This window comes from Aplidium turbinatum, chromosome 6, assembly GCF_918807975.1.
Source record: "Aplidium turbinatum chromosome 6, kaAplTurb1.1, whole genome shotgun sequence".
NCBI classification, from domain to species: domain Eukaryota; kingdom Metazoa; phylum Chordata; class Ascidiacea; order Aplousobranchia; family Polyclinidae; genus Aplidium; species Aplidium turbinatum.
The window spans coordinates 8,796,699-8,813,820 of record NC_137477.1 but is presented as its reverse complement, the minus strand read 5'-3'; the positions used below and the strand labels follow the sequence as shown (position 1 = coordinate 8,813,820).

At 36.7% G+C, this 17,122-nt stretch overlaps 1 protein-coding gene across 1 annotated transcript; it reads left to right on the top strand.

Moving 5' to 3' along the window:
* Positions 1–4,765: 4,765 nt before the first annotated feature.
* LOC145772380 (sodium-coupled neutral amino acid transporter 7-like) lies at positions 4,766–15,151 on the top strand. Its single transcript, XM_082584259.1, has 8 exons — positions 4,766–5,002; positions 5,370–5,568; positions 6,349–6,484; positions 8,930–9,080; positions 10,212–10,326; positions 10,905–11,052; positions 11,651–11,850; positions 12,283–15,151. The coding sequence occupies exons 1-8, from the start codon at positions 4,766–4,768 to the stop codon at positions 12,444–12,446; spliced, it is 1,350 nt and encodes a 449-aa protein (XP_082440385.1). The 3' UTR covers positions 12,447–15,151.
* The last annotated feature ends 1,971 nt before the right edge of the window (positions 15,152–17,122 follow it).

Sequence of the window (17,122 nt, the reverse complement as noted above, 5' to 3'; positions counted from 1 at the left end):
ATTTTGCCCTTACCAGTGGTGAAACGTACAATCGTACATGTATATATCGAATAACGCCAAATTACTATTTTATTGATTGATTTATTCACTCACTAATTTGCTATTGAGCTATGTCTTTTCATGTACCCAATACCGTGCATGAAGGCGAGTAATAAAAGGTTGTGTTGGATATAACTGACATGTTAATATACTGCTAAGCGATGCCGTTTGTATCTTTTGGGGGTGTATAAAATCTTGTATGACTGCACGATGTGTATCACAAATAAATTTTCATCATCTTTAAAAGCACCACAAGCACATGCTTGCACATTGGCATCTAGCTGAAGTTGTTTCAATCTGACATTTCAAATGTGTGTATGGCTGTACGTAGTTACATTATGTGATAAGGCTGACAATGTAGATTGCATTTTTTATTTTGTGTTTTGTTTATGTCAATGCTTATTGCCAAGTTTTTGTGAGTGGCTACTTTTTTTTCTAACAAGTTCATTTTGCTAGCTAAAGATGTTACAAATAAGAAAAGATGTAACTACAAACCTCATCGCACTTGAGCTCATCAGCAGCTTTTGGAAGCATTGTGAGCATCTGTCAAAAGTGCCAATCTGCTTTCTTTTGCAATCATATTAGTTAGTTTAGTAATTGCTGTTGCTTGATCTAAAGATCAATTTCAATTATCATGTAATGCAGTTTGTCGTCACTGTTTGCATAAAAGATTATTGCATTTGGAATACTGTTATTGTATCATTGCATTGTTACGTGAATTGTCTAGTCTCCATACAAAGAGAGAGATTCTGGCTTATGTTCAGCTCTATGATAGAAATAAGCTGAAACAAGAAAAAGATGAACTACCGAATAACTTACTTTCCATCATCACGAAAGTTTCATTATTGGAGTTTAAATTTTTTTTTTGGTCAAAGTGGAAAACGCTTAGAACTGTTCACTTACTCTAAACCAGTGGTCACGAAATGCATGAGATTGAGAGCGAACCTGTTCTTGTGGTACTAAGCTCTAAAGTCCAAACGATGGACCATCTTCTCGTGTACACGTTTCTCACCATACACAACGCCTCCCAGTGTGATTTTGAAAAACGTGTCCAATTTGCAAACTATCAATACGGTAGTCGGTAACCCTAAAACGACTAAGACAGAAGCAGAAGACAAAGCTTCATGTAGTAAACCTAGCAATTGGTGGTTATTCATGTGATCAGAGCAGACTTTTGTAGTCGTCATTTTTCTCTGAAATCGTTTTGTATATTTGCGTATAAATGGCATGAGGAGTTAAATCATGCTATCATTACTTAGCGTATGTTTCAACTGGGAGTATAAAATATAAAGTTGTTTTAGCAGCTACGGTACATATATCAATATTCTTGTGTTAGATGTTTTGTTTTGCCGATTTTTAATTTTGTATTAACATGAGATTATAGTTTCTATAATTCCATTATTTAACTAACATTAACAGTCAGTTTTGTTTCGACTTTTAGTTTTAATATAATGACTTCATCATATATATAATGACTTCATTATAATGACAAAAAAATCATAACTTTTTTAAAAATCGGATTTTTTTGATTTAAATAAAATTTTGTTTAAGTTTTTTTTTTACATAAACAGAATTTTATTTCTATTTAAGATAGAGGGGGTGTCAGTTTAGTAACAAATTTACTTTTTAACCCATAAACTATGGGCTATCTTTTTCAACTGTGTTATTTAGAAAGTTTTCTGAATGGTTGATTGTGTTTTTGGTTGCTTGATCAGCTGCAGATTTTCGGAATGGCCCGTTTCGGTGAGTCTGATTCGGAGAGTCCAATTCGGAGAGTTCCCTATTCGGAGACAGCCTTTTTCGGAGAGTTCCCTATTCGGAGATTTTTTGAAATTTTTTTGGAAATTATTAGGTACCGTAGCCTAATTATTATTGCCGCTTTTACATCGTTTTAACGTCGCTAAACGTTCAAATCGTGCAGAAAAAAATAGAAATAAAATGTTTGAACAATTAAATGAAAATTTGTCGGTACCGTAGCCTAATTATCATTGCCGCTGTTACATCGTTTTAACGTCGCTAAACGTTGAAATCGTGCAGAAAAAAATAGAAATAAAATGTTTGAACAATTAAATGAAAATTCGTCGGTACCGTAGCCTAATTATCATTGCCGCTGTTACATCGTTTTAACGTCGCTAAACGTTGAAATCGTGCAGAAAAAAATAGAAATAAAATGTTTGAACAATTAAATGAAAATTCGTCGGTACCGTAGCCTAATTATCATTGCCGCTGTTACATCGTTTTAACGTCGCTAAACGTTCAAATCGTGCAGAAAAAAAATAGAAATAAAATGTTTGAACAATTAAATGAAAATTCGTCGGTACCGTAGCCTAATTATCATTGCCGCTGTTACATCGTTTTAACGTCGCTAAACGTTGAAATCGTGCAGAAAAAAATAGTCGAAGCTTTAGATGAGTGGGGTTTAGACCTAACCATTGAGATCTTAAGACTGAAAAGCGAATTAAATTTATTTTTGAACTATTAATGTTTGCTCAGATAAAATTGACATGTATCCTGCGTCGCCTTCTGCATGCAAACGTAGAATATATTAGAATCCTCACCTATTACAAAATTCTAAATTCAACGACGCCTTCTGTTTATTTACAGTAGAGAATTTTGTATTTTATTCCACAATATCGTTTCTTTTATAGTTGAAATTCTCGAAGCTTAAGATGAGTGGGGTTTAGACCTAACCACTGAGATCTTAAATCATATTTATGACACCGGAAAGACCCTAGTGATATGGTACGTTCCATATTCATAACTTTACCAAAGAAAACCGGAGCAACAGAATGCTCACTTCATATTTTAAATATCTTTGCTATGTTGACGTGTATTGTTTTTGATATAATGGTCACAAATAAAAACAATTCAACTGAACTGACATGACGAATTTTTATTTAATTTTTTTAACATTTTATTTCTATTTTTTTCTGCACGATTTGAACGTTTAGCGACGTTAAAGCGATGTAAAAGCGGCAATGATAATTAGGCTACGGTTCCCGATAATTTTCAAAAAAAATTTCAAAATATCGCCGAATGGGAAACTCTCCGAAAAAGGCTGTCTCCGAATAGGGAACTCTCCAAATCGGCTCTCCGAATCGGACTCACCGAATAGTAGCAGACCCGCAGATTTTACTGCCAAGACAACCAAATAGCATTTCAAGCATGCATATTAGGCAAAGAAACAGATTTGCAGAGGTAGAAGAACAGTAAAATATTGATTCATCTTTCATTTCAACAAATGCTTAAACTCTCAATGATTTTTGTTGTTTGATTTAAATCAAGCAACCCTGCTAGAAACATGTTAGATTGGAAAGACGTTTGTAGTTACATCTCTTCTTTTTTCTAAAGAATGATATGTTTTGTCTGGGAGACAGCAATAACGACAGTACGTAACTTATTATTGTCAACCGTAGCAGTGATCTTGAAACGAACTTCATAAATATCAATGGACAATTACCATTCTTTTTCTACCAGTGACAATTTATTTTGGTAAATTTTGCCGCTTTGATAAATTGGATACCCCACTGTAGCAATCGTTGGTGGTAAGGATGGACCAGTCCGGATTAACGAGGTGTGACTGTCGATATCTTTTAATTTTTTTCACCATGATGTTAGTGTGGGGGACAGTTTGTCATACATGAACTTTTCGCCACTGAGCACATTTATTATCTAGCCTTGAATTCAACGAGTTTGACTTTAGCAATTGTAGTTGTAGGGGTCTGCTACTATTCAGTGAGTCCGATTCGATGAGTTCCTAACCTTTAACCCTAAAACGGCAATGATAATTAGGCTACGGTACCCAATAATTTAAAAAAAAAATTGAAAAAATTCCCCATTAAGGGATCGGACTCACCGAAACGGGCCATTCCGGAGTTGTAGAACAGCTGAAGCCACATTTTTTGGAAATTAAGTTATCAAAATTTGTTGTATGATTGTCAATGCCAGTCCCTGCGCAAAATTTGGCTTGAAAAAACGGCTTAATTTCGCTGTTACACACGCTGGTGTTGGCATAGAAATAAAAGATTAAACCAACGTTGAAAGAATGTATTTTCGAACCAGTCTTATTTTGAACTAAAGTAGTTCTTCAACTCAGCTCTTCAATTAGCTCTGGTAAGAAATTCCTTCACTAATGCCTTTCAAGGGCGAACTGTTTTGTGTGAAACCTTCAATTGCGAAAAAGTTCGAATTACAGCATTGTTTTTTGTAATAAACACACATTTTAGAAATATTTGGTTGTTGTTTCTGCTTTTAGCATGGTGCCAACTGCCACGAAATTGTAATATTTGGTCATAAATTCCATTTTACCTATTTTTCGTAGCCTAACCTTGTGTAGCATCATTGTTTTGTACCTTGCCAAGCAGATCAAAGTGTGTTTAGTTACGTTGTTTCTGATTATGTTGCAAAGGTTTAAATAAAGAACATTATTTTATTCTGACGTATTTGTCGGTGTGTACAGTATGATATTGTTTTTGTTCATAAAAACGTATTTGTTAGTTTTCATTTAATTCATAGCATACGTAAATTTAACAAACGTAAAATTAACAAACTTATACGTAAATTTAATTATTTACTAACATTTTGAGCAAAGAATGCTGTTTCATTTCAGTTGATATATATTGTTTTGTTTAAATTTATACGAAGTTTTTTGAGTGCTACCTACAATCTTGCTTAATTGCGTATCACTAACCTTAATATTCCATATAGACATTTGGTTAGCGTAGACATGGGTGACACTTCTACATTATTGCCTGTAAATCAGCATGAGTATGAAATTGAAAATCCAGACGTGGAAGGCAATGTCACTGTGACTACAAAAAAGGATTCCAACCCTCCTAGTAGTACTGGGACATTTGGTGCTGTCTTTATTGTTGTAAACGCAGCCATGGGTGCTGGTCTTCTAAATATGGCTGACGGATTTAAGATGGCTGGCGGAATCCTTCCAGGAAGTGTGGTTGAAATGGTATGAATAAATTTATTGTTCATTGCTACAAGTATTTTGTATTTTAAAATATGACCTTTTTTCATCAAATTCGACGTAAAATCAAACAAGTGTTTTGTTTCAAAGCTTTTGCAATTCGCTACACCATTACTTAAAAGTGAACTGATATGACTTTTGATTCATGTTTTCATTTGTATAAGTTCTTTTTTCAGTCTTCATATTTATTCTATTGATTAAGATTTTTCATGTTTACTCTGGCAATATCACAAAGTTTCCTTGCTAATGCTTACAATACATTCTCAACGTCAGCATGTGGTTATGACGGTAGTGAACGCTGAAACACTTCTTGTTGTTGCTGTTCATGCATCTAACATGTCATTGCTTCCAGTTCTTCTTAGTTTTCATAATTGGAAGTTTAATGATGCTCGGATACTGCGCTCAAGTGTATGGCAGCACCACATACCAAGAAGTGATTGAGACCGTGTGTGGGAAACCGGTGGGCGTGGTAACTGAATGTTGCATTATACTATACATGTTCGGAACCAGCATAGCCATGATTATTATTGTTGGGGATCAGTTCGACAAAGGTAAGATAATTTATTTCGTTTATTTGTTATCAATATTTATACCATTATCAGAGGAATGGAAGCAGCAGCATAGCACTTATCGTGATGCACAAAAGCAAAATTCTCAAGCATTTTCGGGTCTACATCTACAGCTTGTCAAGCATCTAAAAACGTTTGTTACTTCTCTCGTATTTCAGTAGAAAAGTCAGTTTTTGATGCTGCACGAAGACTTGATAGGATATTCTTAACCTATTCACTCACTCCCATGTACTTGTTACTCAGTTTATCCATATCAGCCTGTTTAGATTAGTTTTGGGTGTAATATTTATCATGTCATTTGTTTAATCGTTTTAAGTAAATTTCGTCCTTGATCATTTAATCCCGGCTGAGAAGCCTGGGACTTACAATTAACCGAAGACGTTTGTTAATATTTTATTTATTTAATGGCAGCGTTATGCTTTCTGAATCTTTTTGCTCCTGTAAGAAGTAGACTGGTGTACCGGTGCTATGTAACTACATTGTTTGCGCATCCGTAAAGTACAGTATCATATATAATGTTAGGCTTGATATTCTTGATGTGGCTTAGCAATAAGCACCCTTGCAGCGACAGTTTTTACATATTGATCAAAATCTATGAATTTAGATGCATTATCGGAATACGGATTATTACTAACTACGGGATGTCTATTGTCCTGAACTGTTTGCGACTGAACAAGATTCTGTTTGGCATTGGCATACTGACTTGGACAGGACTGCGATCAGATTGTGTTTTTAATTTGCTAATGTGTTTGTTTGTTACAGTTATCGAAGCCATCGCCGGACCGGATTTTTCCACTCATTGGTATTTCAATCGCAAATTCACCATGTGCTTGTTTTCCATTGCTGTTATTTTTCCACTTTGCATACCTAAGCATATCGGCTTTCTACGTCACGCCAGGTGAGAATTGCTTCAGTGGATCTTGTGCATTTTGCAACAACATTTATTTTGCACTTAAAACGATAATTGCATGGATCGTCTGTTTCTGTTTATTTTTTGTTTAAAAAGCAACTGGAGCTTTCTAAGATACTCGACAACACTTCAAACTTTCTTTGCTGGATTACTTGTGTTAACTGTTCCATTTGGCGCATGATCTTTGGACCGAAGTAACATGCTGGGCACATTGTGTAATCAATGGAACTGAATATCTAATATCCATGCATGTAAAACATTACAGAGTGAATAAGTTTAAAAATAAATCATAATTCTGTTTGATTAAGTTTGCACCTGATAACTGAGTCGGCAGAAAAGATAGTGCCTCACTTATTCTATCAGCTTTTTTATTAATATATTTTGTTATTAATAGCTTGGACTTTGCTGCACGGCATTGAACAGTTTTGTGCAACTGCCTCATCTTAAGCTAAAAGTTTCGCTTTTAGCAGCATGATTGTTGCTTACTTCACAATGTGGATATTTACGACCTGTTTTAGCCTGGTGCTGCGAGTTCGCTGTGGTGATAGCACAGTTCCCTAGTCATGTGCTATGACGAATGGTGTTGAAGTCAGTGAGTCGTTCTTCAATGCGGCTCTTTTGTTTGGCTTCAGGGCTCTCACAAATGAAAATCAGAAAATCCCTAAAGCTATGTCAAAAAATCCCTAGATTGCATGAAAAATCCCTAAACAAAAATAGCGCGTTATATTGGATTTCAAATGAAATGTAGCCCACTGCATTTCCTTTTGTTCAATCGTTTCAACACTATTTTCAATTTGGCATGCATATGATGCACACAAATGACAAATGTATCATATGATAGCTACATTTCACTGTCACAACACCAGGATAGTCTTTCTTTAACAAAGCAACTACATTGTATGTTACTGACGAGCCCAGCCTCATGGGCGAAACACGGTGTCTATCGCTGTCAATTCTTGCTACAAATCGGCTGCCGAGAAACAAAGCAACTACACTGTTGCTGCCAAACATTACTTAGTCGGCTGCATACCGAGTGGTGAGAGCCGTGGAACGACATTCGAAAGAGCGCCGGTTCGACACGCTCAAGACCATGCGGCTGTGTCTTTGGCAAGACATTTGAAGGCATGCCTGAAGATGGACACGAATATTGGCTTCCTTGCCTTCCCGTCCACTTAATCTACGGTATATCGTCAACCACCAGGTGTAAGCCTGGATACGACAAACAAATTACTTAGTAGTGTCAGATGAGTATCCGACAATGTTGCACATTGGTATGCCTTTGTCATTCAGTGACTGCTTGATTGCACATTGGTATGCCTTTTGCTGTGCTGTTATTAACTTCAACAAGGTCAAGGAACTGGGTTTAACACATATATAACACACATTGTCCGCCCCGTTAGCTCAGTGGTTATGCGCAAGGCTCAAGATCACCTGGTGCCTGTTCGACTTTCAGGGTGTGCGCTTGAGCAACGCATTTCGGGACTGCTTTCCATTCAGCGGCACCTAGTGAATGGAATAATTCCCCGGCAACAACACTTCAACAATCGGAAAACTTCACTCTGCCAATCTCTGTAACCGACCCTGCGTCAAGAGCCTCTACAAGTAGGTCTTCCAGTATGCGAAACTACCAGGAATAGCCAACCATGGCTTTGTCAGTCCGAGGATAAAGATTCAAAACCAACATACCTTCGACATCACAAAAGACTACAACGATGCCCAGTTGTTTTGTGGATGAAACATCCGTAGTTTCATCCGGCAGGATGCTGAATTTTGTCTTTATTAATGTACATATCAGTTTCTTAGCGAAAAATAAACCAGTTCCTTGCCTCACAATATTGGTGCACTTTGTGGCATTAAGGTTCACTGGCGATAAGGCAACTTAATGAACGCCTGGTATAGTGGTGCTGCTGGTCAACCCTGGGCCACTGCCCACTGGTCTAAAAGCAAACCTTACCGTATCTGGTGTAGTGGCGAAAAAGGAAACAAACAGGCCACTGACCACAAGGAAACAAGTGACGATGACGTGATTTCAAAAATCAACTTCATATCACATGAAATGAAACAAACCAGAATTTACTGATTAGCAAATTATACAATACAATTTGCAAGAAATTGCAAAAAATCCCCAAAAAATCCCTAGATCATCAAAATCCCTAGATGTGTCCCTGAAAGAGGCTAAAAGTTCCAAGTTGGAACTAAATCCCTAAAAGTGAGAACACTGTTTGGTTTGAGGCTGCTGTCTGTCGCGTTTCTGCGTTATTGCTGTGAAATTTCGTTGAATCAGTTGATCAATAGATTAGGTGACGTAGTTTTTGCCTTTCGGCACGGCTGTTGACTTTGGATTCTGTATCTTAATATGCTGCATCTTATTTCTGGAGTGAAAATCAATGACACTACGCGCTTCAGCAAGTTTAAAGTAGATCTTTTTTACAGTGTGGTTGGCGTGGTGGCGACTATAATTGTGATGATTACAGTCGTTGTGAAGTTTGCTACGAGCACTTATACGCCTGGTCCAATCCGTAACTCTCCCAGAAATGCTTCAGAGCTCTTAGGAGCCATTCCAACAATATTTTTTGCTTATCAGGTTAGTGTTGATAGTTGTCCCGAACAAGTTAACCGTTTAAAATTGTATTTTTGTCAAAGAAGTGTACACGTGAAAGACGCTGAAAGTGCATAATATTGCATATATATCTTGCTTTCGCAGCTGGATTCACTTTTTCCATGTACTGATAGTATACTCTTTAGGAAATGCCATCTTATTATATTCGATGGCCATTGAAAGACATCAATGTGTTTATGGATATGTAATTTCAAGGTTTCCGATTTGTCATGCTTAGCAAAATGATATTTTACATGTACAGTGGTTATGACGAGGAAAAGAGTTTTTAAAAAGAATATATGCGTCATAAATACTAATTAATTATTGAAACAGTAAAGTTTCGATTTCTAAGATGCCGAAATTGTGGTTTACCGACAAGTCCGACATGTATTCTTTTTTAGTTGTAATATACTTTTTAAGTAGATGGATCATGTATGTAGTAGCTGCTTGTCGTTTCCCTTCGGGCTGTTGAAATGTTGTTTGAGCATAAAAATTAGCTACCAAATTAAACCAACATCATGACATGCATTTTTTGAAGTGCTGCTGTGAAGACATGTCTGACATTGAATTATGTTTTTGCAGTCGATAATGTTTGTTTTCACAAAGTTTTTACCAAATGTGTATCCTTTATATAGGCTCTACTTACGCGCGTTTTTATGCCGAGCCAGTGCAGTGCATTTTCACAATTTACGTTTTGAAGGTCAACAGTTCTTTGTATCTTTGTCTACATTGTTGATCTATGTTTGAATGAAGTTACATTTGTAGCCTCTGCATTTTCTCAAGCATACTGTGGGTGGCCTCCAACAATCAACTCTTTTTAACACATGTTTTGATAGATTTGCAGAAGCGACATGTACCTAACCTCGATGGATGAACTATGAGATTTTAGTTAATCCTATAATATAACATGTCCGGTACAACTGTTATTGTCAATTGAAAACAAACTTTAAACCAGTGTTATCTTATTCACATAGTACTGATACATTTTTAAGCTCAAAAATGTATCAGTATATTTTCGGCAGTTTTGGTGAAATACAAATTGTATTAATTTACCAAATTTAAAATTTTATTAAAGCCGGAATCAAGTGACCTTAATTTTGTCTTCCACTCTTTCAGTGCCACGTCAGTTCTGTCCCCGTTTACGCATCATTGCGCAAGAAAACTGCTACAAGTTGGGTCATTGTCGTTTGCGCTTCTGTATTCATATGCGCACTTTCTTACACGCTTACAGGTATGAAATTTGTATATATATATGGTCAATTTGCAAAAAGTTTCAACCTATTTTACGCATTGCATTAAATTAGCCTTGATTTAGGTAGTATTTTTCTTTTCTCAAGCTTTTGCAGTTTGAAGGTTTATTGCGTCGAATTTGTGATAAATTATAAGATTTACTGAAAGAAATGAACGTCAGGTAGTGAAAAGTTGAACGAATAAAACACTAGTGAGCAGGGAATTGTCATTTTACCTCCAGTGTTTATAGGGTTAAACTTTTAGTGAGAAAACCCCATGTCATTGCTGTATGTTTAAACTTCCATGAGCTTATGATATCTCACAAAAAATAGTTTTAATAATTTGCAACGAATTCCTCTTCAGTCTCCACTGATTCTGATGATATTCATTTATTTTTTCAATTTACACATTTTATAGCTTTTTGGCTGAGGTTTTTAAAGCTATCAACATTTGCCATTCATGCCCTTTTAAAAATGTAAAGCTAGCATTTATGAGATGCACATTAAAGATAAGTTGTTAATTCACCATCCGCATTATGTTTACAAACCACATTGAGACTATTTTGTTGATATTTTAAAGGTATCTGTGGATATTTAACCTTTGGAGACGACGTGAAAAGCGATATATTGCAGTCATACGATGCGAAGGACATGTGGGTCATAGTGGCCCGAATTGCCATTGTCATAGCCATGCTCACGTCTTATCCTATTGTTCATTTTTGTGGCAGGTATCATTATATTTTTTCGTTTGCATGGCGTGGAAGTTTTGTTTCGATTAAGTAGTCATGTAATCTTTTGAGTACACATCAATCATTTTGTCTTGTACGTTTCGTGCAACAGGCTGGCTTGCATCTTCAGAAAAAAATCTTTAGCGCAAAATTTGCGTTCTTTAAATTCAGATTTGTTTTTACACTGTTCAATTTATTGAAACCGTGCAAAAAACTCAGTGATTTTGTATGAACAAAGGGTAATCCTAATTCTTCTCTGAAATTCATCATCAAATTTTTGATGGACAGGTCGAGAACGTTTGTGTGTCTCAATGGAATTTTTGTTTTTTTGTCCTTTTCTAAGCTGTATTTAACTGCCCACTGCTTAAATCGCTACTTTTTCAGTACGGTTTGATTGAACCACCACGGCATGCAAACAATGTTTGCGGCTTGGTTGACTAGTTTTATGTTTATGCAAACCGGTGCTACTGGTACTGGTATGGTGAACGTATTGTTCCACTGTGTACAAAGCCTGATCTACAAAACACCATTGTTTTAATACACGGCTCACTTTTGAGAACTTACGTTGTGTAGAAACAATATTTTCATCTTTTCGCAGGGCTGCACTTTTTACGCTGTTAATCAAAGTCAAACTATTTTCTCCGTCGCCAACAACTAAAAAGGAAAAGATCCGCCGGTACCTAGCAACCGGAATATGGTTTTTCACGTCGCTTGTTTTAGCTTTGTTCATACCAAACATAGGAGAGGCAATTGCAGTGGTTGGAGGTTTTGCTGGATGCTTTATTGTTCTTTTCCCTGGTAAGTGACGTGAAAAACCTGAATGTTTTTCTGGCAAATTTTCCCAGACAGCAACGTCTGCAATGTTGAATCAATGTAAAAAAACGACTGATTTACTGATGATTTGACAACCGTAAAAGTGAATGTAATGCTTGAGCATAATGCGCAGCCAGAGCGTAGTAGATGGAACATCAACAAACCGGTGTACACAATTGACGAGGAACGTAGAAGCAACTTAACCCTTTTGAAATGGTTTCAACTTGAAAAAAACGCTATAAGGTGTCGAAATTAAAAGTTGGTTTTAAAATCATTATTGAATTCTCTTCAACCTACGACCATAGGTTGTTTAACTTTTGTATTTTTTTGAATGTAATGATCTCAAAGTTTCGCACCTTTCTGCCACTGCATATTTTAACGACTTAATACCCAGTCATTGCTTTTGGTGTTTTCCAGGTCTCTGTTTGCTCTTGATGGTTTATAACATGCAACTAGACAACCGCTTTTTGGCTTACTTGCTCATGGCGATCGGCTTTCTTTACACTGTGCTGGGAAGTTTTTTGTTCGGAGAAATAACAACTGAAGCCATCATGAACGACATCAACAGTGCACAAGACTGAGATGTTATTCGTACTGCACTACAGTACGTAACATGTACGTAACTTGACGAAGTTGCCAAGGTTTCTCTTCCAATGTCTTCAGTATTCAATCGTTTTTTTGCAGTCGCAGTGTTTCCACGTTGTATTCTGTTTGTGTCGTGTACCGCCCAGACAGAAAAATCTGTCATTTTTACATTGATTTCAACGTCTGCAGACGTTGAATCAATGTAAAAATGACAGATTTTGCTCTCTGGGGCGATTTGATTTCTGAACAAGACTGGCAGAGTCGACGATTTCAGGCAGATGCACGCTTCTATGCCAAAGGTCAATATCTTGAAATCATCACAGCCGGCATTACTTCCCCAGGCGTTGAATTAATGTAGAAAAGGACTGATTTGCGGTCTGTGTCTCGTTTGAGATTGTGGTTGCATTATTTCACTGACATGAAGGAATACCTCGTGTCTCATCGTTATTTTTTAGCTCGTTGTTTTTTGCGGTGACTTACAATTCTGAATGCTAATCAATTCTTCATATCAAGATATTTACATGGAAGAGTTTCTTGTAGGTCCTAAGATTTTCAAGCACCTGATCCTCTTCGTGCATTTTGCTTTTTTCGAAGAAAGGATGCCAGTTCTTCGAAAGATGTGTTGCTTTGATTATCCAATTCCCAAACATTTTCATTTATTCATTATTTCAAAGTCGCAAGACGTTGAACGAACAAATCGTTTACAGATGTTAAATCAAAGTAAAAAAAATTTTTTGCCAGGGCTGTGAAGTGCAAATAGACATGTAATTTTATAGTTTTATTGTACCATATGGATATAATCTTCCCAGACAGCAAAATCCGTCATTTTTACATTAATTCAACTTCTGGAGACGTTGAATCAATTTAAATATGAGGGGTATTGCGGTCTAGATTGATAGGTAAAGGATTGCATCACGCGATATGTGAAAACACGTACGTATGGGTCTATGCAATGTACATAAAACAAAATACTGTAATTTGCAACCTTGTCTACAGTACTTATGTAAACTATACCAGTATAAAATCTATTTTTAGCCAATATACAGCAGTTTGTCATTTGTTGGTCATTTTTCCATCCATGCTATGCGTATATTATATATGAATAAACGTAAAGAGTGTAGTCGTTGTCTACACTGTGAACACGACCCAGCTAGCAAAATTGATGCTTTTTACATTGATTCAAGGTAAAAAAAAATGCAAAAAAACAAAACAATTTTGGTAGCTGAGTAAAGCTGTATGTAACCTAGCCTGCATGTATCGCTTTGGTTTGTTGATGTTTTTTATATATGAATTCAGTGTTATAGGAAATTGTTTACATCTGAAAATGCGATTAATCAATCAAACTAACATCAATAATCTTCTTCAAAATACTCTTCTAAGCCTTCCAGTTACATAAACATTGGACTGCAACATGATCTGATCTGGGAAATGTGGATAGATGCTGCGTTTGCAATATTTTATTTTGAACTTGAAGTCGATCTCTTGACGAACTTGCAACGTAGTTTCCCAGACCACAAAATCCATCATTTCTACATTGATTTAACGTCGGCAGACATTGAATCATTGTAAAAATGACGGATTTTGTTGTCTTGGTCGATGCTAATTCATCGTTACTGAATGATGAATCAGCAATGAAACAAGAGCATTATGTGAACGTTAAGAGGCGCATTAGAATGGGATGTAATTTACCTTTTTATTTCTTGTGTGATGACAACTTCTATTATATAACTTCATATCGTATCGGATGGCATGGAGAAACGCCATCAGACAGATGTAGACATTCGTTGGCGTTTAACCCTCGCAATACGGGTAACAAGAGACGTTAAATCGTATGGATAGATAGACCGTTTGCATTCCTCCTTAATTTTTCCATTGCTTTTGCATATTTTTCAGGACCTTAATGTCTTTTCAGGTATTACCGATTTATTGCTTTTGCATATTTTTCAGGCCTTCTGATGATCCTCCTTTTAGGGTGAAACAGGCTGCCAAGGGTTTAGAGAGTGATAACTATATTTGATAATTTCAACAAACTACAGAACCCGTAGTGTACCTAGTGCAATTCCTTTTGCGAGTTTCTTTGCTTTGTACTTTTTGTTCAAAATAATCAAACATGTTTGCTATTCTACTATTAAACTATGAAGCAATTTGTCAGTTTTGTGGCTTTTGCTTTACAGCCATATAAATTGGCTAATGCAGTAGGCTAGTTTAAAAAGCGTATTTTAATGTTGAGGCAACATTGTAGCCTACTACGCCTAACCGACGATAGGATAATGACAACGATACGAAATCGACGATACGGTATTCTGCTTTGATTGCACAATAGTGTAACCTCGTTAATTTATCGTCGCTTTGTATCAAATTGCTCCCGGTTGCAACAGTCGCTTTGACATTGTTTCAGACGTTGAAACAATGTAAAAAGAGGTCCTTTGTGAACTGGGCTGATTGTCCCCCGTTGCCATTGCAATGTTCGCAAATTATAAGCTGGAAAGCCATGATTCCTCAAACTTGATCTTATTGTATTGGCTGGGATTTACTGCTTCACTGACTTTTACAATCACGTGATGGTCAATCGCGTGATGCTACGATCACATGACGTTGTGAGTACTCTTTTGTGTGTCGCATTTTTTACAACAAATTAACCATCTTTAAACTAGTTATTATATTGTTATTAAAGAAGAAATAAAACAGCGGATCATTGGCACATCGCCTTTCACATTTGTGTTTCAATTCGGTTCAGTTAAATAGTTTGTTCCCGAATCCTAAGATTTTCTTTTTGTGATGATGGGAAGTTGATAGATCAATGCAACTTCATTTCGCTTTGAGGAGCTTGGCCTGGTAGTAACACTGTTCCATTAATTATGTTTGTTGAGCTTCTGCGTTATTTTAAGATGAATATAGCGCTGGATGCTGGGTACGAAATGCGTTTTTTTTCTAGCATAAGAGTCAAAATACCGGTGTAACGGTCCAGGAGTTACTGTGGTCCAAAAGTTACCGTGCTGCTGCAGCCGTGCAGCGTAGCAGTCTAGAAGTGACGTCAGACCACAAATGACCAAAGCTGCCAGGCGCTTCTGAAAGCGATATAAAAACAAAAATTTTACAACTAAGTTTAATAGAGTAGTTGCTCTCAAGCTAATGTATACCTTTTCATTTAAGATTACTCAATGCTTAAAATTGTCAATGTAACTTTTTGACCAGTAGGAATTTCTATTATTTTCATAAAAAAAAAATTATATTTGGCAACCCTGGTAACTCTTGGACTGCGGTCACTCCTGGATCGTTACACCGGTATCTAAAAGTTTATTAGTGCGGCCTGCCATAGCTCCAGGGCCGTTGACAGGATTTCTCGGGCCCGGTACCAATTTATTTTTGGGCTTCTTTCATCGACAATGTTATGAATATAAAGGTTGCTGTTAAAATGAGGACACACGCCGTTCAAAGTAGAAAATTAAGAGGAATAGATCAAACCCGGTATGCCAAAAGTTTTGTTTTTGTTTTTCATATCTTTATCCTGCATTGCGGGAAAGCGGACTTGATCGCTATGCATCGGTGTACGCTTTCCGACCTACACCTGACCCACGCTGCAGCCGACTGCAATGTCTGTTTCCGGTTGTCTACTCTACTTATAACTTAAATTTGGTACGGTACTACCCATTACTCGAAATCGATCACTGGGTAGAGGCAATTATCGTAAATTTTCTAAGGCATGGTTGTTTAACAAATCTTGCCCAATCTTAAAATTTCCCGAACCGCAAAACTTGCTATCTCTATCTAGCAGTTGCTTTTTTGAACTTTTATTTGTCACATGGCGCTAGAGTATTACTTCCCGATTCCATTGATGTTTCACTGGTCAATCTAGGCTCACCAGAAGAGAATTTACAGCAAAGTTTGTGCAGATGGTCAGAAAGTTTTCTATTTGATTTGAGAAAGGTTTTTGGGCCTGGGTCAAACATTTGATCATTGCTGCAATCTGAAAAGCTGGTTCGTCTAATTTTTAGTCCAGAAATAGGGATAGCAATCTTCTTACCTGTGCCATTGCAGTTGTTGAGTTTAAACAAACATTAGCTTGTTTATTTTGAAATTCGTGTTTCGGGTTAAATTTCACTAAATATTCGTGGTTAGGGAAACCACTATACTAGACTAAACTAAATTTTTGGCTGAAGTGGGCCTGGGGCCCGGTACTTCACCATCTGACGGCTAAAGTGGCTGTTTTAACCTTTGATGGCAATTTCTTTAGATCTGATTATATTAAGATCTTGATAATGTTTGAAGTCGCGGGGAATATTTTAAATCAGGGCCCTTTAAATATTCTGGGTCTAGAAGTAAGTTACCACCTAAACCTCCCTGTCAACGCCCCTGCATAGCTCTCGTTAGTGTCAAAGTGGTCCGCAGTCAAAATACTTTGACGATCTCTGGTCTTGTGGCATTGTCATGAACAAACAACGATACAAACCTTTAATGGTTTGTGTACTGGTAGGCCTCCAGCGAAATGCACGTCTAATTGCCAACAAACGTCTAATATGAGTCCAACTTGCAGAAAGGTCAACGCATTTGATAGCAACAACGAATATGCGAAATCATTTTTGGCTTTATAAATGTCAATGATTTATATGGTCAATGGATCCCGTGTCCTCACAGTGCAGTAACGACGATAGTACAGCACAAGAGAAATTTG

Coding starts and splice junctions, on each gene's coding strand:
- LOC145772380 (XM_082584259.1), top strand. CDS start 4,766: ATGGGTGACACTTCTACATTATTGCCTGTAAATCAGCATGAGTATGAA. Junction 5,003..5,369: donor CAGGAAGTGTGGTTGAAATG/GTATGAATAAAT, acceptor CATTGCTTCCAG/TTCTTCTTAGTTTTCATAAT. Junction 6,485..8,929: donor GGCTTTCTACGTCACGCCAG/GTGAGAATTGCT, acceptor TCTTTTTTACAG/TGTGGTTGGCGTGGTGGCGA.